The sequence below is a fragment of the Protopterus annectens genome, chromosome 5.part0 (genome assembly GCF_019279795.1).
Source record: "Protopterus annectens isolate FY-2018-M chromosome 5.part0, PAN1.0, whole genome shotgun sequence".
Lineage (NCBI taxonomy): Eukaryota > Metazoa > Chordata > Ceratodontiformes > Protopteridae > Protopterus > Protopterus annectens.
In genome coordinates, this window is record NC_056735.1 from 119891745 (window position 1) to 119918018 (window position 26274).

Genomic DNA, 26274 nt, shown 5'->3' on the forward strand with positions numbered 1-26274 from the left:
TTCATGCCTCACAACCTTTTTGTTTCCATCTAGATATTAAGTAAGCTGTCATGCAGCCAATGCAATGAAATATTTTTTTTTTCTTCTACACTTCATTTTGTCTTGATTGGACTCCCATAATGATGGTTTGGCACCCAGGGAGGAGTATTTAAAGTTCCATTTTTTGTAGTTTTGAGCATAGCTCCTCCCCTTTCTAGTTGGCTGCACCCCTTCCCATTGGCCCCACCCATTCAGTGGTCTCCTGCAGCCCCCCCTTTGATTTGAAATCACCAGCCTCCACTGGTGTTAGAGTTGGGTATGGCACAGATTTACAAATTTAATGTAAAGAGCCTGTTAGAGTTGGGTGTGATACAGATTTACATATATAATGTGAAGAGCCTGTTAGAGTTGGGTATGATACATATTTACGTATCTATAATGTGAAGAGCCTGTTAGAGTTGGGTATGATACAGATTTACATATGTAATGTGAAGGGGTCTATATCACGAAATCGAACTTCCAAAATGTCGAACACCATAAGTTCAAATTTGGAAGATCGAATTCGGATAATATCGACACTTCAAAGCAGCGAATTTTTTCCCAGAGAAAAAATTCGCTTTTCCGAAAAACACACACATAACACAATCACACCAAACACCTTCAAAACCAACACTAAACCTAACATACACCACTATCTATGCACTATCCTTAACCCAGCCCTAACCCTAAAGTCCGTCACTACTGCACACTTAACTGACTCACGCCCTAACCCTATAGTCCATCACTACCACACACTTACCTGACCCGTGCCCTAACCCTAAAGTCCGTCACTACTGCACACTTACCTGACCCGCGCCCTAACCCTAAAGTCTGCCACTATCGCACACTTAACTGACCTGTGCACTAACCCTAAAGTCCATCACTACCCATTCATACACTTACCTTGGCCAGGTCCGAAAATGCCGAAGCCACAGAAACGGCCAACTGAAATCTTTCCCCTGGGAAAGAATTTGGGTTTCCGCGGCTTCGACATTCTCATCTTTCGAACTACCAAGTTTGGGCTTCCAGTATTCGGCCTTCACAACATTCGATTTTGTGATATAAACCCAATGTGAAGAGCCTCTTAGAGTTGGGTATGATACAGATTAACATATATAATGTGAAGAACCGGTTAGAGTTGGGTATGATACAGATTTACTTATACAATGTGAAGAGCCTGTTAGAGTTAGGTATGATACAGATTTACATGTATAATGTGAAGAGCCTGTTAGAGTTGGGTATTATACAGATTTACATATATAATGTGAAGAGCCTGTTAGAGTTGGGTGTGATACAGATTTACATATGTAATGTAAGAGCCTGTTAGAGGTGAATGTGATGCATATTTACATATATAATGTGAAGAGCCTGTTAGAGTTGTGTATGAAACAGATTTACATATATAATGTGAAGAGCCTCTTAGAGTTGGGTATGATACAGCTTTACATATATAATGTGAAGAGCCTGTAAGAGTTTGGTATGATGACAATTTACATATATAATGTGAAGAGCCTGTAAGAGTATGGTATGATTATTTACATACATAATGTGAAGAGCCTGTTAGAGGTGGGTATGATACAGATTTACATATATAATGTGAAGAGCCTGTTATAGTTGGGTATGATACAAATTTACATGTATAATGTGAAGAGCCTGTTCGAGTTGGGTGTGATACAGATTTACATATATGATGTGCAGAGGCTGTTAAAGTTGGGCATGATACAGATTTACATATATAATGTCAAGAGCCTGTTATAGTTGGGTATGATACAGATTTACATGTATAATGTGAAGAGGCTGTTAGAGTAGAGTATGCTACAGATTTACACATATGATTTGAAGAGCCTGTTAGAGATGGGTGCGATACAGACTTACATATATAATGTGAAGAGCCTGTTCGAGTTGGGTGTGATACAGATTTACATATGTAATGTGAAGAGCCTGTTAGAGCTGGGTATGATACAGATTTACAGATATAATGTGAAGAGCCTGTTCGAGTTGGGTGTGATACAGATTTACATATATAATGTGAAGAGCCTGTTAGATTTGGGTATGATACAGATTTACAGATGTAATGTGAAGAGCCTGTTCGAGTTGGGTGTGATACAGATTTACATATACAATGTGAAGAGCCTGTTAGAGTTGGGTATGATACAGATTTACACATATGATGTGAAGAGCCTGTTAGAGACGGGTGTGATATAGCTTTACATATATAATGTGAAGAGGCTGTAAGAGTTTGGTATGATGACGATTTATATATAGTTTCATAGTTTAGTACTAGGCTATCTGCCGTGGGGCATTTGCAAGCCCTGCCCTAGAGATGTGGCTTTCGCCACCCCATGTAGTGGTACTAAGGTGTATAGAATAAATTTAGAATACTGTGCCTTTGTCTAGTAGTGACACATTGAAGACCCCCTTACTTATTAAAATTAGTTTACTGTGCCTCTGTCAAGTAGTGACACAGGGGTGACCCCCGGGGTAAACCTATGATCTCCCATACACTCGTCAAGATTTCTCTTGAAGAGAGTCAGTGAGGGGCTCTGCCTAACATGGACTGGGATTTTGTTCCAGAGTATGGGAAGCCTCTGAGTTATGAATCTGTCCCTCCAGCATGTTCTATTCATGTTTGTACTGAGGTTTAAATCTTTGGCTCTCGTGGTTCTTATGGATTTTGATTTTTTGAGGTGGAGCATGTCCATCAATTCCTGGTTGGACATGGCCTTGTACGTCAGGCACAGATCACCTCTGAGCAGGCGGTATGCTACTGAATAGAGCTGGAGTTTCTTTAGCGTGGCAGCATATGACATATGTTGGAGACCCTTGATCCTCTTAGTGAGGTACTTCTGGGGTCTCTCCAGCTGTTGTAAGTGCCGGGTGAGGTACATACCAAATGGGGCATTGTACTGAATCATGGGCCTGATAAGGGAGGAGTACATGGGCACAATGACCTCCTTTGATCTGGATGTGAACCCCTTCATGATAAGGTGGGCAAGGTAGAAAGTCTTTCTAACCACTTTGGCAACGTGGGTGTCAAATGAGAGGTCACTATCAACTTGGGTCCCCAGGTCTCTGATTACTTTTTCGGTACTCAGTGGGTTACTGTCTATGTGATAATTTGTGGGTACTTTGTTTTTCCCAAAGGGGATGACTATACATTTCTTGGCATTCAGTTTAAGGCCATGATTCCGGCACCAGTTGTCTGTTTCGATGAGGCCTTTCTGTAGGATGTATGTGTCAGCTGGTGTATCGACTATGGCGCCTAGTTTGCAGTCATCTGCGAACTTTGTCAGCCACAACCTTCCCATGTTTGCTTTCACATCTGAGAAGTAAATGCCGAACAAGAGGGGTCCCAGGACAGAGCCCTGTGGGACACCACTTGTGACTGGCTTTGAGTCTGACATGGCTCCCGCAATCTTGACTTTATGGGTTCTGTTCTTTAGCCAGTTCGCAACCCATCTTGTGACATATGGATTTACATTCAAGCTGTTTAGCTTATCTATGATCCCCGAGTGGGGTATTGTGTCGAAGGCTTTAGCCAAGTCCAGGTAGGCTGTATGGACTTCCTTGCCCTCATCAATGGCTCTAGTGACTGTTTCAAAAAAGTCAACCAGGTTCAAAAGGCAGGATCTGCCCTTTACAAAGCCGAACTGGGTGGGATCAAGTGTCTGTAGGTCCCCAATGTCGTTGTTTATGAGTTCCATAATAATTCTTTCCATAGCTTTGCAAACCAGGCTGGTCAAGCTTATGGGGCGGTAGTTCCCAGGGTCTGTAGTGGAGCTTCCCTTGTGGAGTGGGACCACTGTTGCTGTACGCCAGTGTTCAGGTACATATCCTATGGTAAGACTAAGGTTGAATAGCATTTTTATATGCGGGTTTAGCTCCTCTTGGAGTTAACGTATCACGCAGCCGGGGATACCATCAGGTCCCATAGATGCTGTGTTTTTTGCTTTGCTGAGGGCGGTTCTCACCTGGGCATCTGAGATGACAGGGAGGTTACATTCAGCTGGGATGAGTATTTCTTCTTTTGGAGGTGAGGGAGGTGAGAAATTTGCACTGAACCTGTCTGCCAGAATGTTGGCAATATCTGTGGGTTCGGTAAATTTTTTGTCGTTGTGTACTAACTCTGAGCATATCTGAGGGTTTCCGCCCAGGTTTCTAACATAACTGAAGAATGCATTGTGGTTATCTTTAGTGTCCTTGGCGATTTTTCTCTCAAAGTTGGCCTTGGATATTTTTATGAGAGAACGTAGCTTTCTACTAGTGCTGATCAGAGATGCCTTCCCTTTATGGGATTTTGCTCTGTCTTGCAGTAGCTTCCTTCTTTTGTTATACAATTTGTTTATGGCTGGGGTCCACCAGACAGGATGCTTTCCTTTGGTGGAGAGGGTCTTGGTTTTATTTGGGATTGCACGATCCATGCATTCTTGGAGATGTCCGTAGAAAGCATTTGTGTAGGATTCAACATTGTGGAATGTGGTTTCCATTGGCCCTGTGGGCTTAAATGATACCATCTCAGTCTTGAGAAGTGTAAAGTCGGCTTTTGAGAAGTTTCTCACTGTAGTCTTTTGTGCTGGGGGTGGAGGTGGTAAATGTATATCCAGGGTGATTAGTTTGTGGTCAGATCTCACCAGTGAGGGCAATACTTCCGGTGTGGAGCATTTTGTCCCCATGTTTGTGATGATCAGGTCTAGTATATTATCCCCCCTTGTGGGACAGGTGACTAGCTGTTCCATTGCATTTGAGTTTATGAATTCCAGGAACCTTTGGGCTAGGGTGTTAGGGCTAGAATAGTGCACCCAGTCTATGTTAGGGTAGTTGAAGTCTCCCAATATGATGGTATTTGGTGAGACATTCATATCTTCCAATGTCTTCAGGAAGGCTGAGTGGGGTTCTTGAGATTGGGAGGGTGGTCTGTAACATGCAACCAGTTGTATAGCAGTTTTGCCTATGGTTAGCTGCACCTGGATGATCTCCGATGCTTCATGAGTTGCCACTAACCTGGAGGTGTGGGTATCCTTGATGAATATGGACACTCCCCCTCCCTTTGTGGTTCGGCCCGGGTTTTGGGGCCGAAAAGCATGATATGAGGTAAAGCCTGGTAGTGCTGGGGTGCTCTCAGGAGCCTTGAACCAGGTCTCGGTTACAGCGCAGACATCAATGTTCTCCATACTGAGGAGTGCTTCGAGAGCCTGCATCTTGAGATTTAGACTTCTGGCATTGAGCAGCATTACTCTTAATTTTTTTCCATTTTTGTTTTCTAAGGAGGTGGGTTCGTCTTTTGAGACTTACCTAAAAAGGCACTATGGGGGTGGCAAGAGCCTTAGCCAATATCCGGAAGCCCAGTGGTGACAGGTGCAAGCCGTCCTTCTTGAAGCAGCATGGCTTGTCCAGCATGTCATCCCAAGCAGACAGACATTGGATCCCCCTAGAATGACACCAGTAATTGAGCCAATTATTAAAGCTGATCATCTTGTCTTTGTATTGTGGCATCATTCTTGGTGAGGGCAGGATGCTGCTCAGGGTCAGGGTCATACCAGCCTGGGCTACATAATCAGAGAGCTCCTCTATGTCTCTTTTCATGTAGTCCAAGGAGGTACGTCTCAGGTCATTCACGCCGGCATGGACAATGATGGAGTCATATTTGTACATGCTTTTGAGTGACCTGAGAGCGTGTGTTATATGGCAGATCCTAGCCCCCGATAGGCAGCTTACCATTATCCTCTCCTTGCTCAGCCTGGTAAGTGGGACGTCAGTGTGTCTGACTATAGAGTCACCTATCACTAGTGTATCAGGCATAGTGTTTGGCCTTAAGGGCTGTGATTTATTGACACACCGATTTATTGAAGTATGTGTTGCATGTGTTATGTTTTGAGGTGGTGGATTTTTGGGTGTCTGCTTTGAGAGCCTCTGTTGTTTTGGTAAGTTTTTTAATAGAGCCTCTGAGTATGTTTTTGTGTTATTATGTGCTTGATTTGCAGTTGGGGTAGGTCTATGTGTGACTGGGTTTGTTGTGTGTGTGGTTACCTTCTCCTCCTGTCTGGTCTTGCCAGTCCTGAGTTGAGAGAGTTCAGCCTCCAGTTTGGCTATATAGTTGCATCTCTCACATGTGAAGAGACAGTTAGAGTTGAGTATTATACAGATTTACACATATGATGTGAAAAGCCTGTTGGAGATGGGTGTGATACAGATTTACATATATAATTTGAAGAACCTGTTAGAGATGGGTATGATACAGATTTACATATATAATGTGAAGAGCCTGTTACAGTTGGGTATGTTACAGATTTACATATATAATGTGAAGAGCCTGTTACAGTTGGGTATGTTACAGATTTACATATATAATGTAAGAGCCTGTTAGAGTTGGGTATGATACAGATTTGAGCCTGTTCGAGCTGGGTATGATACAGATTTACATATATAATGTGAAAAGCCTGTTAGAGTTGGGTATGATACAAATTTGCATATATATAATGTAAAGATCCTGTTAGACTTGTGTATGATACAGATATACATATATAATGTGAAGAGCCTCTTAGAATTGGGCATGATACAGCTTTACATATGTAATGTGAAGTGCCTGTTAGAGTTGGGTATGATACAGATTTACATGTATAATGTGAAGAGCCTGTTAGAGTTGGGTATGATACAGATTTACATATTTAATGTAAGAGCTTTTTAGAGTTTGGGTATGATACAGATTTGCATATGTAATGTAAGAGCCTGTTAGAGGTGAATGTGATACAGATTTACATATATAATGTGAAGAGCCAGTTAAAGTTGGGTATAATACAGATTTAGACATATGATGTGAAGAGCCTGTTAAAGTTGGGTGTGATACAGATTTTCATATATAATGTAAAGAGCCTGTTCGAGTTGGGTATGATACAGATTTTCATATATGATGTGAAGAGCCGGTTAGAGTTGGGTATGGTACAGATTTAAATATACAATGTGAAAAGCCTGTTAGAGTTGGGTATGATTCAGATTTACATGTATAATGTGAAGAGACTGTATGAGTTGGATATGATACAGCTATACATATATAATGTGAAGAGTCTGTTAGAGTTGGGTATGAGACAGATTTACATATATAATGTGAAAAGCCTATTAGAGGTAGGTATGATACAGATTTACATATATAATGTCAAGAGCCTGTAAGAGTTGGGTATGACAGATTTACATATATAATGTGAAGAGCCTGTTAGAGTTGGGTATGATACAGATTTACACATGATGTGAAGAGCCTGTTAGAGATAGGAGTGATACAGATTTCCATATATAATGTGAAGAGCCTGTTAGAGGTGAATGTGATACAGATTTACATATATAATGTAAGAGCCTGTTAGACTTGGGTGTGATACAGATTTACAGATATTATGTGAAAAGTCTGTAAGAGTTGAGTATGTTACAGATTTACATATATAATGTGAAGAACCTTTTAGAGTTGGGTATGTTACATATTTACATTTATAATTTAAGAGCCTGTTAGAGTTGGGTATGAGACAGATTAACAGATATGATGTGAAGAGCCTGTTAAGGTTGGGTATGATACAGATTTACATATATAATGTGAAGACCCTGTAAGAGTTGGGTATGATACAGATTTACATATATAATGTGAAGATCCTGTAAGAGTTGGGTATGATACAGATTTACATATATAATGTGAAGAGCCAGTTAAAGTTGGGTATGATACAGATTTACAAATATAATGTGAAGAGCCAGTTAAAGTTGGGTATGATACAGATTTACATATATAATGTGAAGAGCCTGTTACAGTTGGGTTTATTACAGATTTACATATTTAATGTAAGAGCCTGTTAGAGTTGGGTATGATACAGATTTACATATATAATGTGAGGAGCCTTTTAGAGTTGGGTATGACACAGATTTTCTTATATAATGTAAATGCCTGGTAGGGTTGTGTATGATACAGATTTACCTATATAATCTGAAGAGCCTGTTAGAGTTGGGTATGATACAGATGTACATATATAGTGTGAAGACCCTGTGAGAGTTGGATATGATACAGATTTACCTATGTAATGTAAGAGCTTGTTAGAGTTGGGTATGATACCGATTTACATAAATAATGTAAATAGCCTGTTAGAGTTGGGTATGATATAGATTTGCATATATATAATGTGAATGGCCTGTTAAAGTTGTGACTAATACAGATATACATATATAATGTGAAGAGCTTCTTAGAGTTTAGTATGTTACAGATTTACATATATAATGTGAAGAGCCTGTTAGAGTTGGGTATGATACAGATTTGCATATATGTAATGTGAAGACCCTGTTAGAGTTGTGTATGACACAGATTTTCTTATATAATGTAAGTGCCTGATAGGGTTGGGTATGATACAGATTTACATATATAAAGTGAAGAGCCTGTTAGAGCTGGGTATGATACAGATTTACATATGCAATGTAAGAGCCTGTTAGAGTTGGGTGTGATACAGATTTATATATATAATGTATGAGCCTGCTAGGGTTGGGTATGATACAGATTTATATATTTAATGTGAAGAGCCTGATAGAGTTGGGTATGATACAGATTTACATTTAATGTGAAGAGCCTGTTAAAATTTGATGTGATACAGATTTACATATATAATGTGAAGTCTCTTAGAGTTGGGTGTATACAGATTTACATATATAATGTAAGAGCCTGTTAGATTTGGATGTGATACAGATTTGCATACATAACGTGATGAGCCTGTCAGAGCTGGGTATAATACAGATTTACATATATGATGTGCAGAGGCTGTTAGAGTTATGTGTGATACAGATTTACATATATAATGTGAAGAGCCTGTAAGAGTTGGGTATGATACAGTTTACATATATAATGTGAAGAGCCTGTAAGAGTTGGGTATGATACAGTTTACATATATAATGTGAAGAGCCTGTAAGAGTTGGGTATGATACAGTTTACATATATAATGTGAAGAGCCTGTTAGAATTGGGTATGATAGAGATTTACGTATCTATAAGGTGAAGAGCATGTTAGAGTTGTGAATGATACATATTTATATATATATGATGTGAAGAGCCTGTTAAAGTTGTGTGTGTTACAGATTTACATATATAATGTGAAGAGCCTGTTTGAGCTGGGTATGATGCAGATTTACATATATAATGTGAACAGCCTGTTATAGTTGGATGTCATACCGATTTATATATATAATGTGAAGAGCCAGTTAGAGTTGGGTATGATACAGATTTACAGATATAATGTAAAGAGCCTGTTAGAGTTCGGTATAATACAGATTTACATATATAATATAAAGAGCCTGTTAGAGGTGGGTGTGATACAGATTTACATATATAATATAAAGAGCCTGTTAGAGTTGGGTATGAGACAGATTTACATATGTAATGTAAGAGCCTGTTAGAGGTGGGTGTGATACAGATTTACATATATAATGTGAAGAGCCTGTTAGAGCTGGGTATGATACAGATTTACATATATAATGTAAGAGGCTGTTAGACTTGGGTGTGATACAGATTTACGCATATAATGTGAAAAGCCTGTTAGAGTTGGGTATTATACAGATTTACATATATAAGGTAAGAGGCTGTTAGACTTGGGTATGATACAGATTTGCATATATAATGTAAAAGCTTGTTAGAGTTGGATGTGATACACATTTAAGTATATAATGTAAAGAGGCTGTTAGAGTTGGGTATGTGTCGGGTATGATACAGATTTACATATACAATTTAAGAGCCTTTTAGTGTTGAGTATGAAACGGATTTACATGTATAATGTGAAGAGCCTGTTAGAGTTGGGTATGATACAGATTTACATATATAATGTGAAGAGCCTGTTAGAGTTGAATGTGATACAGATTCACATACATAATGTGAACAGCCTGTTAGAGTTGGGTATTTTACAGATTTGCATATATATAATGGGAAGAACCTTTTAGAGTTGTGTATGATACAGATTTACAGATATAATGTGAAGAACCTTTTAGAGTTGGGTATGTTACATATTTACATATATAATGTAAGAGCCTGTTAGAGTTGGGTATGAGAAAGATTTATATATATGATGTGAAGAGCCTGTTAAGGTTGGGTATGATACAGATATACATATATAATGTGAAGAGCCAGTTAGAGTTGGGTATGATATAGATTTCCATATATGATGTGAAGATCCTGTTAGAGATGGGTGTGATACAGATTTACATATATAATGTGAAGAGTCTGTTAGAGTTGGGTATGTTACAGATTTCCATATATAATGTAAGAGGCTGTTAGACTTGGGTGGGATACAGATTTACATATATAATGTGAAGAGCCTGTTAGAATTGGGTATGATACAGATTTACATATATAATGTAAGAGGCTGTTAGACTTGGGTGTGATACAGATTTACGCATATAATGTGAAAAGCCTGTTAGAGTTGGGTATTATACAGATTTACATATATAAGGTAAGAGGCTGTTAGACTTGGGTATGATACAGATTTGCATATATAATGTAAAAGCTTGTTAGAGTTGGATGTGATACACATTTAAGTATATAATGTAAAGAGGCTGTTAGAGTTGGGTATGTGTCGGGTATGATACAGATTTACATATACAATTTAAGAGCCTTTTAGTGTTGAGTATGAAACGGATTTACATGTATAATGTGAAGAGCCTGTTAGAGTTGGGTATGATACAGATTTACATATATAATGTGAAAAGCCTGTTAGAGTTGGTTATGATACAGATTAACATATATAACGTGAAGACCCTGTTAAAGTTGGGTGTGATACAGATTTACATATATAATGTGAAGAGCCAGTTAGAGTTGGCTATGATACAGATTTACATTTATAATGTGAAGAGCCTGATCGAGTTGGGTTTTGACAGATTTACATATATAATGTGAAGAGCCTACAGATTTGCATATATAATGTGAAGAGCCTGTTAGAGTTGGGTATGATACAGATTTACATATATAATATGAAGGGCCTTTTAGATTTGGGTATGATACAGATTTACATATATAATGTGAAGAGCCAGTTAGAGTTGGGTATGAAAAAGATTTACATATCTATAATGTAAAGAGCATGTTATAGATGGGTATGATACAGATTTACATATATAATGTGAAGAGCCAGTTAGAGTTGGATATGATACAGATTTACATTTATAATCTGAAGAGCCTGTTAGAGCTGGGTATGATACAGATTTACATATGCAATGTAAGAGCCTGTTAGAGTTGGGTGTGATACAGATTTATATATATAATGTATGAGCCTGCTAGGGTTGGGTATGATACAGATTTATATATTTAATGTGAAGAGCCTGATAGAGTTGGGTATGATACAGATTTACATAATAAGTTATTAGTAATTAGGAATTAGTAATTAGGAATAAGTTAGTGAGGGGAAAGGAGTCCACCATGTACAGTTAGGTCCACACTACTTGAGCATTCCTATTGAGGTGGCAAGATGCTACTGACAAATAGTTAAATCGGGCTAACAAGGTGTGTTTTCTTTACTTTACTGACGCTAACTTATTATACTAATAACAACACTAATGAAAACTTTTAAAAAAACTCCCTTAGCTGACTGAGACTTGTTTATAGAAGACAAGAAAATATTACAATATGATGCTTACTTGGTTTAAAGTACTGTTACAATGTGAAAAACTAGAAGAATTGGGTCTCACATTGTGTTTAGACAGTTATTTGTTTTTAGCCACGGTGGCAACTCTTTCTGATGTGAAAATGTTAAAATGGTGTCAAGGAAAGAAAATTAATTTTACTTTTCTTTCTACACATTTTACGTTTTATTTTTTCATTTTTTATTTTTATTTATTACTTATTATTTTTTACTTACTGCTTATTATTTACTTTTTATTATTTTTTTGTTACTGACGTGTGCCTTGTGGGAAAACAACATTTATGAAGACAGCAATTTTGAGATGATGTTGTTTTGATGTCAAGTGATGAATGTGAACGTAGTACAACTTTAAATTGACACTATGTATCTTCACTAAATGATGTACTGGCAATAAGCTCTCTGATAGGTGCATTTAAAAAGGAGAGGTTATTTTAACCTCAGCACTAGGCAGTTCACTTTGAAAAGTTGTCTGATGAAGTTCGGGTATTAACCCGAACGAAAAGCGCTTTACATACCCTTTGTTTGCAGTGGTTTTAAGTGGAGTACCACTGTCTTTATTTTAGCAGTTTGGTTCAATAAACCTGTGGACTTTTCTCGAGGCTCGAGTTTGATGTTCCTTACCCTGTTTTTGGTTTGTGGAAGCTTTTTGGTGTTTGCAGTTTGTTCTTCACATCAACGTGAGTCCTTGGGATGGAAGACACTACCACAAATGATAATGGAGAAAAGGGGAACCTTACCCAGCTTATAGAAATGATGAACAACCGGCTAGATAGACTAACTGAGAAAGTGGACACTGTGAGTAAACAACATCAGAGTAACTCCCCGCAGAACCCTCACTGGCAACCTGAACAGAGGAGAGGGCTGACGCTCCCTTCTCAGACTGTTGGAAACAGGGAGACTGCAGTAGAGGGAGAGAATGGAAATACAAACTTTAACAACAATACTGGAACAGACAGTGCACCTGCAAGGACTAGCAACCAACAGGTTTGTCACTCTTTTAATATTGGTAACTGGCTTAATGATGAACTAAGCTTGGACAGTGACTATTCAAGGGGTACTACTGTGGAGAGAGACCAGAATGAGACACCATTTTTAGACCAGCTGAAACTCTTTGATAATAAACTGTTAAAAATAAAGAAACTACAGCTTGAGATTAATTACCTAAATAAATGTATTGGTGAACGGATTGTGCCTAAAGGGTTAAGGCATAGCATTTTCCCTACAGGCCTAGTAGAGGGCTCCCTATTTCACAAAGAGCTGGTCGAACTCTTTAACAACCAAGGTTTGGACTTGATGAAGTGTATGATTAAATATTATCAAATTGAGGTTGAACAGTTGATAACAGAAACAACTACCTTGGAAAGAGACATTAAGAACAATATTGTGTTCAGAGACTACCAGTATGATTTTAATAGGATTTTTATTTCGATAGCACAACAACTGAATAAAATAAAAAGCACAAAAGTTAGTAAATTGCAAAGGGACATGAAAGCTTATAAAGGGGTTATGCTTTTAAAAAATCCCCAGGTTCCCAACAAAACTACTATAGGGTGAGGAACCCCAACTTACCAGGGCCTCATTCACAACAGGGAGTAGATCAACGTCCCGTCTGGTCAGACCAAAGAGGTGATAACAACCAGACAGTAGAAGAGTTTACACCAAATATGGTTACACATGAGGGTGGTATTGTTACCGACGATATTGACTATAACGAGCACCAAAGTTTTTTCCACCAAGACAATGTGTACGACCAGGCTGGCATACAACAACAAAACCAACAACAAAACCAACAACAGCAAAGACAAAAAAACTACAGGGGGAGGGGGGGACTAAGGGACAACTGGTTACCAAACCCCCAGTACCAGCAAACGAGGAGGTACAATACCAGGAGCAACCGGAATTAACAACAACACCTTATGTATTGATTACCAACAAGGATTGTGACTTTAAAATTTATAACTACACGGAATATGTTATTGACCCTGAACTGATTGAGCATCTAGCAAAAGGACTAACTTTCGTGCCAACAGTGAAATGTAACTTAGCTGAATTAATGATTGACTTTAGACTGTTTGTTCGGAAACTAAACTTGACCACACTAATGGGTAACTCTTCATACGTAAGTAATGAATTGAGGGTGTCTAGTACTTATAACCCACCCTTACACCCTAGTATCAGTCTTTTTGAGACCTTATGTGAGCACGAACTAAGACTTATAGTGCAAAGGCATAATAGGAGTTTCAACCCACAACATACTAATACTACTTTACAAGAAAGAGACTTGTTTAAAGCCCTTTGTAAATTGCCTATTAGGATAATGAAACCGGACAAGGGAGGGGGTTTAGTTGTGATGTATAGGGATGACTATAATAAAGGAATGCTATCTATTTTGGGCCACAATACTTACGAGGAAGTGAGTATTAACCAACTAAACCAAGCCCATAACAAAATTAGATTGTTCATCGGGGATTTATTTTAGATGGCCTTACTGACATGACAATAGACAAATACTTAACAATGATGGCCCCTAGGATCCCTCGACTTTTTGGCATACCTAAGATCCATAAGGACTTGTCTAATCCTCCATTTAGGGCCCTAGTTGATGGCAGACAATCGATCACTTACCCTTGTGCAAAAGTTGCTGACTTAATTTTGAAAAAATATGTCGCAACAGAGAAACAAATATGCAAGGATTCATGGTCGTTTTTAGAGGAAATTAACTCATTGCCTTTTACAGAAGAGGGTAACTTTCTCACAGTAGATGTCTGTGACTTGTACTCCAGTATACCACACGACGTAGGGGTAGAATGGGTGGTTGAACACATAAGGGACAGAGGGGCACCTGAGAATGAATGCCTTTTGATTGAACAGCTCCTTGACATTGTCTTGAAAAATAATTACTTGACGTTTAACGACAAAGTGTACTTGCAAAAGATACCGGTAGCGATGGGGTCACCAGTGGGGCCGAGTTTTGCCAACTTAGTCATGGCTCACTGGGAGACCAGGTTTGTTTTCATTAGCCAACAATTTGAACATGTTATAGCCTATAAGAGGTACTTGGATGATATTTTTATCATCCTAGTGGGAGATAGACACCGTGCTGAGACATTTGTTGACTTCTTAAACCAAACCACCACGTTTTTGAAATTCACCCAGAACTTCCAGACTCATTCAACCAATTTCTTAGATATTTGTCTAAGTAAAGACTTACTGAAGGGGAGATACACAGCTAAAATTTATAGAAAACCCACTTATTCTAACACCTTTCTACATTTCACTAGTGAACACCCGTTACATCAGAAAAAATCAGTTGTAAAAGGCCAGCTCGTGAGGGCAGCCCGTATGACAACTTTAGATGAAGACTTTGTGACGGAATGTGACTTCTTATATAGTATGTTCAAACACAGAGGTTACCCTAAAGGCTTCCTAAACAATATATTTAAGGAAGTTAGGACAAAGAGAAGTAAGGGAACATACAAGCCCATCCTCCTAGGAACACTAACTAACCAAGAGGAAGTGGTACTGCTTATTGACAACGAATCCCAAGTTGGGCTCCCTTCTGACAGTTTGCATCAAGGAGTGAACACATTGACAAGTAGTGGGACCTTACATGGGAATGATAAGTGGTCGACACTTTCTTTTACCTTCACGTATACTCCGGTGGCCCCGGAGATCCAAATGGCTATTAGAAAATGCTGGTATTATTTGGCACTGGATAGGGATATTTCCCAGAGGATAGGTGAAAACCCTCTTATTTGTTTTAGGCGTGGAACAAATATTAAAGAACTACTCGAAAAGAAACATACTGAGGGGAGTAGATCTGGAGGAGGTACACACCCATGTGGATCATGTAGACAATGTACCCACATTGATCGAGATAGTAAGTTTAGAATTAGAGGAGAGACTTTTCACATCCAAGGCAAATATAACTGTAACACAAAATTTGTGGTTTATATCGCACAGTGCCAACAATGCCCGGCTTTCTATGTTGGAAAGACGGACCGGAGACTTAGGGACCGTATTTACGAACACGGTTATGCCATTAGGAGAAAGAATAAGGAGAATGCATTGGCAAAACATTGCGACTGCCACGAGGGGCACTCCTTTAAATTCAAGGTCATTTCAAGTATGGACCTGCGGGCGTTTGGACCTGGACAGGTAAATACCAGTTTGATTCAGTTACTCTTGGAGAAGAGTGAATTAAACTGGCAGATTAGGCTCAATGCAAGCACCGAACCGGGAATCAATGACTCCTGTTCGACTGCATGCATTTTGAAACTAAAAAGTCTCCTTAGGTGACCAGGGAGTAAGGAAACACCTATTCAAAACTTAAAGGTGAGGTGAACACCTACTAGGCTAATACAGCATTATAAGTGAGAGGTCTCAACTACAGTGTACCTTCCTTTGACAAAATGGTCTTTAGTCTTCGCTACATAAGGGCAATAGCACATTGGGATGACATAAGGGTTGACACAAAACTCTTGTCGGCTAAACAAATGTTTAGGTTGTGAGTGGCGTAGATTAAATTAGACCTGCACTGACTAGTTACTCTTGATGGAATAAGTTAGTGAGGGGAAAGGAGTCCACCATGTACAGTTAGGTCCACACTACTTGAGCATTCCTATTGGGGTGGCGAGATGCTACTGACAAATAGTTAAATCGGGCTAACAAGGTGTGTTTTCTTTACTTTACTGACGCTAACTTACTATACTAATAACAACACTAATGAAAACTTTTAAAAAAACTCCCTTAGCTGACTGAGACTTGTTTATAGAAGACAAGAAAATATTACAATATGATGCTTACTTGGTTTAAAGTACTGTTACAATGTGAAAAACTAGAAGAATTGGGTCTCACATTGTGTTTAGACAGTTATTTGTTTTTAGCCACTGTGGCAACTCTTTCTGATGTGAAAATGTTAAAATGGTGTCAAGGAAAGAAAATTAATTTTACTTTTCTTTCTACACATTTTACGTTTTATTTTTTCACTTTTTATTTTTATTTATTACTTATTATTTTTTACTTACTGCTTATTATTTACTTTTTACTTTTTATTATTTTTTTGTTACTGACGTGTGCCTTGTGGGAAAACAACATTTATGAAGACAGCAATTTTGAGATGATGTTGTTTTGATGTCAAGTGATGAATGTGAACGTAGTACAACTTTAAATTGACACTATGTATCTTCACTAAATGATGTACTGGCAATAAGCTCTCTGATAGGTGCATTTAAAAAGGAGAGGTTATTTTAACCTCAGCACTAGGCAGTTCACTTTGAAAAGTTGTCTGATGAAGTTCGGGTATTAACCCGAATGAAAAGCGCTTTACATACCCTTTGTTTGCAGTCGTTTTAAGTGGAGTATCACTGTCTTTATTTTAGCAGTTTGGTTCAATAAACCTGTGGACTTTTCTCGAGGCTCGAGTTTGATGTTCCTTACCCTGTTTTTGGTTTGTGGAAGCTTTTTGGTGTTTGAGATTTACATATGTAATGTGAAGACCCTATTAGATTTGGATATGATTCAGATTTGCATGTATATAATGTGAAGACCCTGTTAGAGTTAAGTCCCAGATTTGCTTTTTTTTGTTTGTATCACTCTCATGTCTACTTCATTATTTGAATATTCTTTTATTTTTTGTTGAATAGTCATGTGTATTGATTGACTCATTGATTGACTAATGTACTGAATAGACAAGCCCACTGGAAGCAAGTATCCCTTTTTAGTAGTGTCCTGAGAGTACTTTCTGGTTAAATTCACTCAGTGTTGTTGTTTGCAATTGGAAATTGAGGGAATCAAACTCAGGGCTACAGGATTAAGCTCATTAACAACTCATAGCCTTAACCCTAATAGTTAAACTGCTAAAAGGTTAAGACTGCAAGCTTTTAATAGTTTTTCAGCTTGGTTGCAGTAAAATATTAAATAACAACTGTTAAATGTCTAACCATTGAATTCAAACCATTTGGAATATCTTTGAATAACATTCAAAAATATCAGTTGCACAGCATGGCGCAATTTTTGTGCAATTTTTTTAATCCAGAATTCAGACATTAATGTATTTATTTTGTGTTTTGATTTTACAGCACAAAATAACAGATGTATCCCTCCTAATCAAGTGCTTGTCTGTATTAGGATTTGTCATATGCATGTTCTTTATCAACTCTTTTGTTCCTGGCATACATCTTGATCTTGGTAAGTATTACTTATGTTATTATCTGTGATAGTCTTGGAGGACTTTGATTTTGAGTACAGGGAAATATGCTTGAAATACACTGTTTAATGTACATTGTAATGTTTTCTTCCTTTAAGACCCTTTCTCCCGTAAATGCATTAACGTTAGGTTGTTAGTTGTTAGTGTGCCAAGACACCGGAATAAACCATAAATCCTATGTGAAGAAAATAAAAGTTCATATTTTATGTTGTTCACTGCAAAGGGAATTGTCTTTCCAGTACTCTTAATCTTGTAGGGACCATTGGAAAAAGGGATTTGACAGAAGGAAATGTTAAATCCTGGAATGGTTTGAAAAATAGTTTATTATTTTGCATTCAGAGCAATATAACATTGGAGAAGATCAAAATGAGTAGTTTTACTGTAAATTGACTTGTGTTAAGCTTATTTGAAACACTAACGACTCTGGAAAATGTACATTTTTGTACATTTTCTGAAATTCTGCTAAACAAGAACATACAGAAAGTATGTTTATGTGTATCTTGAACAAATAGTGGCTGAAGGTAGTGAAGAATGATGTTTGCATCTTGGTGATGGTCCTTGGCTTTCTTGGCCCCTCTTTCAGAAATTCTGCAGTCATAAATGGTTCTACTCTAGCTTTCACAGGTTGTTTTTATGGCATCTCTAAATCTGAGAATTACAATATTGTAATAACTTTGATAGTCCCAGATGAACCCCTTTTCTGTGACAAATTGTTTCTGCATACAGTGTTCTGTTCTTTAAGATCACTTAAGAGCTCATCTGTCAGACCAATGTTTGCTTTGTGATAAAATGTGATATTGCATTGACCAATGGCTAGAGATGCAAATTACCACCTAACCCAAAACCGCTTGTACGTGTCTGTCCTTTAGTGTTTGCCTCACTTCCTTCCTTAAGCAAAATCCCGAAATTCTGTTAAACTGAAGCATGCATCCTAGTGACATGTCAATGGGCTAAAACTTCAGCTTTCTTTCATTGGTAGCCGGTGTTGTCCATAAAAATGGATCACTGGCACTTGCATATTTTAACATTCTGGTTAGAAGCTGTCCATGTGTCTGAATTAAATAAGACCTCTAGGTCTCTTCCTTCATTTTCAGTAGTATACAGAAATTATAGAAATGATAGCAGCAGAATATAGAATGGCAGGAACACTCTGTGTGGGTCTTCAGCAGAGATCATACAAATAAAGACTACAAGAGCTTAATATGGGCAGCCCTAAGGAAAGAAGACAGAGAATATTACAGAAATATTTACGCATTGGAAAGACATCCATCCAAGTTATAGCCAGCTATAGACCCCCCCCCCTCCATGACTCAGGACACCCAGTCCTTCTACCTGGACCTACTTGAGTCCATCAAGGTACCCCCTAACACCCTGATCCTTGGTGACTTCAACTACCCCACCATAAACTGGGTGAACTATTCCTGCTCTAATGCACTCACCCAACATATCTTTGATTTCATCAATTCTAATGCGCTAGACCAGCTTGTATCATCCCCCACAAGGGGAGATAGCATTCTAGACTTGGTTCTCACCAACATGGGTGACTGCTGCACCACCTCTTACAGGGAAAAACAAGGGGAGGGGCAACCTTACTTATGAAGAGAGAGCTGTCTTGTTTGATTTAGCTAAGAGCAAAGAGGTCAAAATTATGAAACCAGGCAAAGGTGGGGGAGTCGTAATTATGGCTCACATTATGTATCCAAAATGTACGAGATCTTGAATGACTCCTCCACCTATAGTAGGGTCTCAAGAAATGAGGTTAACAGGGCTTATAAAAACCTATATCTGTACCTGTTAGATGCTTTTTATCAGGGAGCCCTTGATCAGACTGAATTTAAATGTCTTAGTGTCGATCACCCCACTACTCCTGTCATCTTTGGCATCCACAAGGTCCACAAATATATGCACTCCACCCTTTAGACCTATAGTGGTGGCATGGGGCTCAAAGACAGACCCCTTGCAGCATTTGTGGATGAATGGGCCAGTGTGGCTGTCTGGGGTGTGGATCATATATTAAAAGACTCCTGGCATTATCTGAAATGTTTAAAGAGACAGGGTGCAGTGATGAGTTTCCCTTCCACACCATTGACATGGTGAACTTCTTTTCAGTTATACCCCATGAGGAGGGGTTGGGCTTTTTTGGGAAAGCCTTCTTAAAAGTAGAAGGGTTGATAGAACTAAAATTAACATATTGGTGGACTTCATGGAAATCTTACCTTGTCTTACCTTGTCCTACTTCAATGGGATGACACCTTTATTTTTCCCTCTCAATTTATGAGTGAAATCAAGTTATACAATAGATTTTGGATGACATACTCATTTTATGGAGGGGAAATGAACAAGAAGCCAAGGTTTTTGTTGAGTACCTGAATAATACTACCCCATTTTTCAAATCCACCAGCCATTGGCATCCAAGGGAAATCGATTTCCTTGATATACAGTTGACCAAAACTTGTGAAGGGTTGCAAAGTAACATTTTTAGGAAGGAGACTCATTTGAATTCCTTGCTACACTTTGAAAGTTGCCACCCCCTCCATCAAAGGAAGAGCATCATCAAAGGGCAGATGGTGAGATTGTCTCGCCTAGTCAGTAACAATGAGACCTTTAAAGACGAGTTATTTACCTTTATAGGGATGTTTTTGGAAAGAGGGTACCCTCGTAAAATGCTGCTCAGGACCCGACAGGAGGTCACCAGAAAAAGAGAAAACTTTTCCTCCAATTCTGAGGGCAGATGGAAGGGAGCATGCAGACCACAATGCAGACAAATGTCTCTGAAGTATTTATATTGAGATACAACCATGTATCCCCACTCTTCCCTCTGCTGTTAACAAATTCTGCAATACATGTCTTGAGCACCAAGCAAAAGAAAAATTGGGGAGTAAACCCAGAGTTGTGTTTAGTAGAGGCAAAAACATAAAGAACATTCTAGAGGGTCACAGCATTAAATGACACAACTCTTTAATGTATAAATGTGGTGCATGCAAACATTGTAAATTTATAAACGATGGACCATATGTCTCAGTACAGAATTATGAATATGCCCTTTCTTGCCCTGGAAGATGTAGTTGTAATACTACTATGTTAATCTATGTGACTACATGCACAAGCTGCCAGGGATTTTACGTGGGAAAAACTATACGTAGGCTCCGTGATAGAATAGCTGAGCATTTGAGAGCAATTAAGAACCAAAACAAGCACAATGCATTGTTTTTACACAGCACTAGATGCACCAATTTTAAAAGGTTTATTTTCTTTGTCATTGACTGGGTTTTTCATAACGAGAGAGGGGGTGATGACAAGTTGAAAGTTGAGACAAAGGAATATATGTGGCAGTTAAGGTTAAATACCATGTGTCTGTCAGGTTTAAATGATAATATATCATTGGTCCATGTGTTGAAGCAAAGGGTGAACATTATTTAACTACTCTTTCTTTTTTTAATTTGAACAACTACGGTATGATTTTCAAATGGAAAATTTAATGTATGTATGTAGTGTCTTAAATACTGACTTTTTACAAAGGCATATTTTTCCAAAATCAGTAGATAGCCTGCTAATATAGCTTATGTTACTATGCTTTTAACTTCAACTGAGCTTTTTATTTATTTATTTTTTTGAGAAGGTTTGATTATTATGTAGCCTATTTTGGTCATTTTGATTGATTGCAAAGTCACAAGATCATTGCATTTAAACATCTGTTTTTTTGTTTCCAAATGACTCTGATGAAGCCGTAAAATTTTTTGGTGAAAGCCCTCAGTCGTTTGGGATTTTATCTTGTTATTAAAGTGGAGTTTTTCTTTCTGTTTGGTTTTTATTATTTTTTACATTTGGTACAAGTTATTTTACCCTTGTTGGATTTTCATTGTTTATTAATATTACAGAAATACTTATGCATTGGAAAGACACCCATCCAAGTTATAGCCAGCTATAGACACCCCTCCATGACTCAGGACACCCATTCCTCCTACGTGGACCTACTTGAGTCCTTCAAGGTACCCCCTAACACCCTGATCCTTGGTGACGTCAACTACCCCACCATAAACTGGGTGAAATATTCCTGCTCTAATACACTCACCCAACAATTCCTTGATTTCATCAATTTTAATGCACTAGACTAGCTTGTATCATCCCCCACAAGGGGAGATAGCATTTTAGACTTGGTTCTCACCAACATGGATGACTGCTGCACCACCCCCCATAGTAAGTTCTTTGCTGGTGAGATCAGACCATCGGTGTGTCTCATTCAAAGTGTCTATCCCGTTCAACCCCCCCAGCCGTAACCAGGCTAAAAAACTTCTCAAAAACTGACTACAACCTTCTAAGGGAGGGTATCAGTAGCTTCACACCACCACCCCCCTCAGAGGATGCAGACAAATATGCTAAACAGTATGTCAGTGCAGTATACAAACACCTGTACAACTCCATGGACTCAGCCATACTCAACAGAACTAAAACCTGCTCCTCAAGGAAACACAAACCTATGTGGTGGACATCTTCTATCAACAGGCCTTACAACAAAAGGAAGAAACTGTTGTCCAAGGGTAAAAAGGCACAAATTCCCAATTAGAAGAGCTCCATCCTTAGCCTCAAGAAGCAAATTAGATCACTAGTGAAAACCTCCAAAACCAATTATGAATCGAAACTAGCCTCTGAAACAAAGGCTACCTACAAAGCCTTTTTTCAGTTTCATCAGAAACCTCCATGGCAAAGCCCAGGTTTGTTCCGAATTACTTCTTAACGGTGCCACTTACACTGATCCTGTTGACTTAGCCAACCTGCTAGCAGATAGGTTCAGCACAAATATCACTTCCTTGCCCCCCTCAAAGTCCCATTTCCATCCCCAATACTTGCTCTGCACCTCACATCTCTGTAGATCAAGTGTTAAAGGCCCTATCCAAGGCAAAGAACACAGCTTCCATGGGACCTAGTAGTATCCCAGGCTGTATTCTGCAACATCTCTAGCAAGAACTAGCCTCACCATTGAGCTCCCCATTTAACCATAGCCTAAGTACAGGCTTCATTCCAGCAGAGTGGAGAACTGCCATTGTCATCCCTTTGCACAAAGGTGGTGCCACTATTGATCCTGGTAACTATTGCCCCATTAGCTTGACAAGTCTGATCTGTAAGGCCATGGAGCGTATTATTATCAACCTCATAATTAAGGACATAGGCAATATCCAAGCACTTTACCCCACCCATTTCGGATTCGTCAAGGGCAGAGCTTGCCTGTCAAATCTGGTTGACTTTTTGGAGACTGTTACCAAGGCACTGGATGAGGGAAAATCAGTACACACAGCTTACCTTGACTTGGCCAAAGCCTTTGACACAATCCCCCACTCAGGCATTATCGAAAAGCTAACAGAACTTGGTGTAAATCCCTATCAGGTGGGTAGCCAACTTGCTCACTGATAGGAACCACAAGGTCAAAATAGGTGCCACTACCTCCGATAGCAGACCTGTCACTAGTGGTGTCCTCCAGGGATTTGTCCTGGGACCCCTATTGTTTGGCATTCACTTCTCAGAGGTCCAGGCAAAGACAAAAGGCCTGTGGCTGACCAAGTTTGCAGATGACTGTAAGTTGGGTATTGTCATTGACTCCACGAATGATGTTAACATACTTCAAGAGGGTCTCACAGCAACAAATGACTGGTGCCAAAGTCATGGTCTTAAGTTAAATGCAAAAAAATGTATCATCATACCATTCTGCAAAACACGGCCCCTACTGAGTACCACATTAGCAGCAGTCCCCTAAGCACACAACCTGTGGTGAGAGACCTAGGTACACAAGTTGACGACAATCTCACATTTGACTATAATGTAGCGGCAGTGGTCAGAAAAGCCTTTTACTTGGTTTATCTCATAAGGAAAGGGATTGCATCCAGAAAAAAGGAGGTTATTACCTCTCTGTACTCCTCCCTCATTAGGGCAATAATTGAGTACAATGCCACATTTGATATGTACCTCTCCAAACACCTACACCAACTGGAAAGGCCGCAGAAATACCTCAAAAAGAGAATCCATGGCCTCCAACACATGCCCTATGTGGACAGGCTCAAATCACTATCACTCTACTCTGTATTGTAAAGATTGCTCAGAGGTGACCTATGTCTCACCTACAAGGCAATCTCAGACCCTGCTCTACTAGAGATGCTCCATATCCATAAGTCTAACTCCTCATGTAGTACCGATCATAGGCTTAAATCTAATATGTGACATTAACAAAACCTGCTGGAGACAGGTTTGTCTCCCAGAGGCTGCCCCGTCTCTGGAATAGACTCCCCATACACATCAAGAAAAGTACATTGCTGACCCTCTTCAAGCGCAACCTCGATGAGTGGATGGGCAACCACAAATTTGTCCCAGGGGTTCCACCTGTGTCCCTCACTGACAGCGGTGACAGTTGCTGATTGTGGTTTCTTTTCTGGGGATAAACTCTTGTCTAGGCTTGTAAGAGCCCCAGAGCCATTAGCCTAGAAATCTTCTATGATCCTATGATCTCAAGGGAATCTACCCAGTCCATGCAGGTGTGCTGTTTCAAAATAAGAGCTGTAGGCAAACATGACATCAGAGTTTGAAAGTACAAAGAGATATGTTTAATTAAAGGGTGAGGGATGATTAACAGCTTTTTTTGAGAACTGTCAGCATCATAAATAGTCACTGAAATGAAGGATGCATGTAACTGACACTGAACAATTCTTATCCTGGGTGGAAGAAAAGAAGAAAAATGTTTTAGTTAAGCAAGACCTGTTGTTTTTGATAATTAGGGGAGTGATCAGGCACGATGGACTAGGCAGTCCTTAATCTATGTATCCAAACAACCTGATTCCATACATCCTCAACCACTTTTCCCATTTTTGCACATGGAGGTTGGGATGTCATGTCAACAATGACAATCTAGAGCCAAAGTTCATACCACTGGGTGGTTAGCTTTGTTATGGCTGTTCTTCTATACCACACACACACACACACACACACACACACACACACACACACACACACACACACACACACACACACACACACAGACACACATACACACACATGCACACACACACACACACACACACACACACACACACACACACACACACACACACACACACACACACACACACACACTCACATGGACAAACACTCACATGGATACACACTCACATGAACACTCACACTTATGCCATTTTAGAGTGTCCAATCTACCTACTGCATGTCTTTGGAATGGGGGAAAAAACACATGCAAACACAGGGAGGACATGCATACCCCACAAAGACACCCCATGTGAGAATCAAAACAAAGAACCTCTTGCTGTGAAGTGACAATGCTATCCACTGTGCCACACATAAAACTTGTTTACAAAGCTTTATATAATTTTGCATGCATTCTTGCTTCTTTGCACATCTACGTCTCTTATTTCTCTGTTTGCTAATTTACACTGACCACCAAAGCACAGTGATCAGAATAGCTAGACAACACAACTTTCTTTTGTTTTTATAACCCCACATTGTTGTATATCAACAGAGCATAGCATTGTTCTTCTTCTATAATAGCAGCACAAGTTTTATTTTGCTTGTTACCTCTTCTACCACTCATTTTTTTCATAGGTAACTCACAACCAGTTTCAATAGGTTTGCTCACATTTTTTTGTTACATTAGATAACCATGAACTGTTATTGGTTTACCTTAAGATTCAACATCTATCTCTTGCTTTAAGTAATGCGCTCCATTTTTATCCTGTCAGAAGATTTTACATTTAAAGTCAATATTTATTTTTTGCTTTACACTGTAGTTATTCATCTTTTCCCTGTCAGAGGGAATTTACTTTTTAAAACCATTTTTCTTGCTATATTTAGCAGTAAAATCCCTTTTCCCTGTCAAAGGGGTTCACTTTTAGAGTCAATGCCTTGCACCAACCTTTAATGTCACAAAATACTACTGGAACTTTGGTAAAACAATTTTATCACCCTCACATTTTTGCAAGTCTTTCCTATAACACTGACAATAAATAAATAAATAAACAAACAAAACTTTATTTTGCAAGCTTCCCTTCATCTGCCACAAATGACATTTATTGGTGGGGCAAGTCTTTGTACAGACACTGGACAGATTCTTGTATATATATATATATATATATATGTGTGTGTGTGTGTGTATATATATATATATATATATATATATATATATATATATATATATATATATATACACCAGTTCCTTAGTATTAACAATTCTGCTGGAGAAGACTTGGTTTTTACTTAGGTGTCTCATATACTTTGCCAAAGGTTTCTTACTACTGTTCTGACAGCATCTAATAAGATCTAGTACTGTACAGAATTATACGGCCTCTCACATACATTTACTGCTGCATGTATTTTGCCAAAGACAGCACCTAATAAAATGCACGTCATTACTTTCCAAACA

General features: G+C 38.8%; 1 protein-coding gene across 1 annotated transcript in view; it reads left to right on the forward strand.

Annotated features, from left to right (window-relative positions):
• Positions 1-26274, forward strand: part of OCA2 (OCA2 melanosomal transmembrane protein) — a 1553018-nt gene that overhangs the window by 783826 nt on the left and 742918 nt on the right. The window contains exon 15 of the mRNA XM_044071808.1: positions 17734-17842. Coding sequence (XP_043927743.1) covers positions 17734-17842 — 109 coding nt within the window. The remainder of the gene's footprint in view (positions 1-17733; positions 17843-26274) is intronic.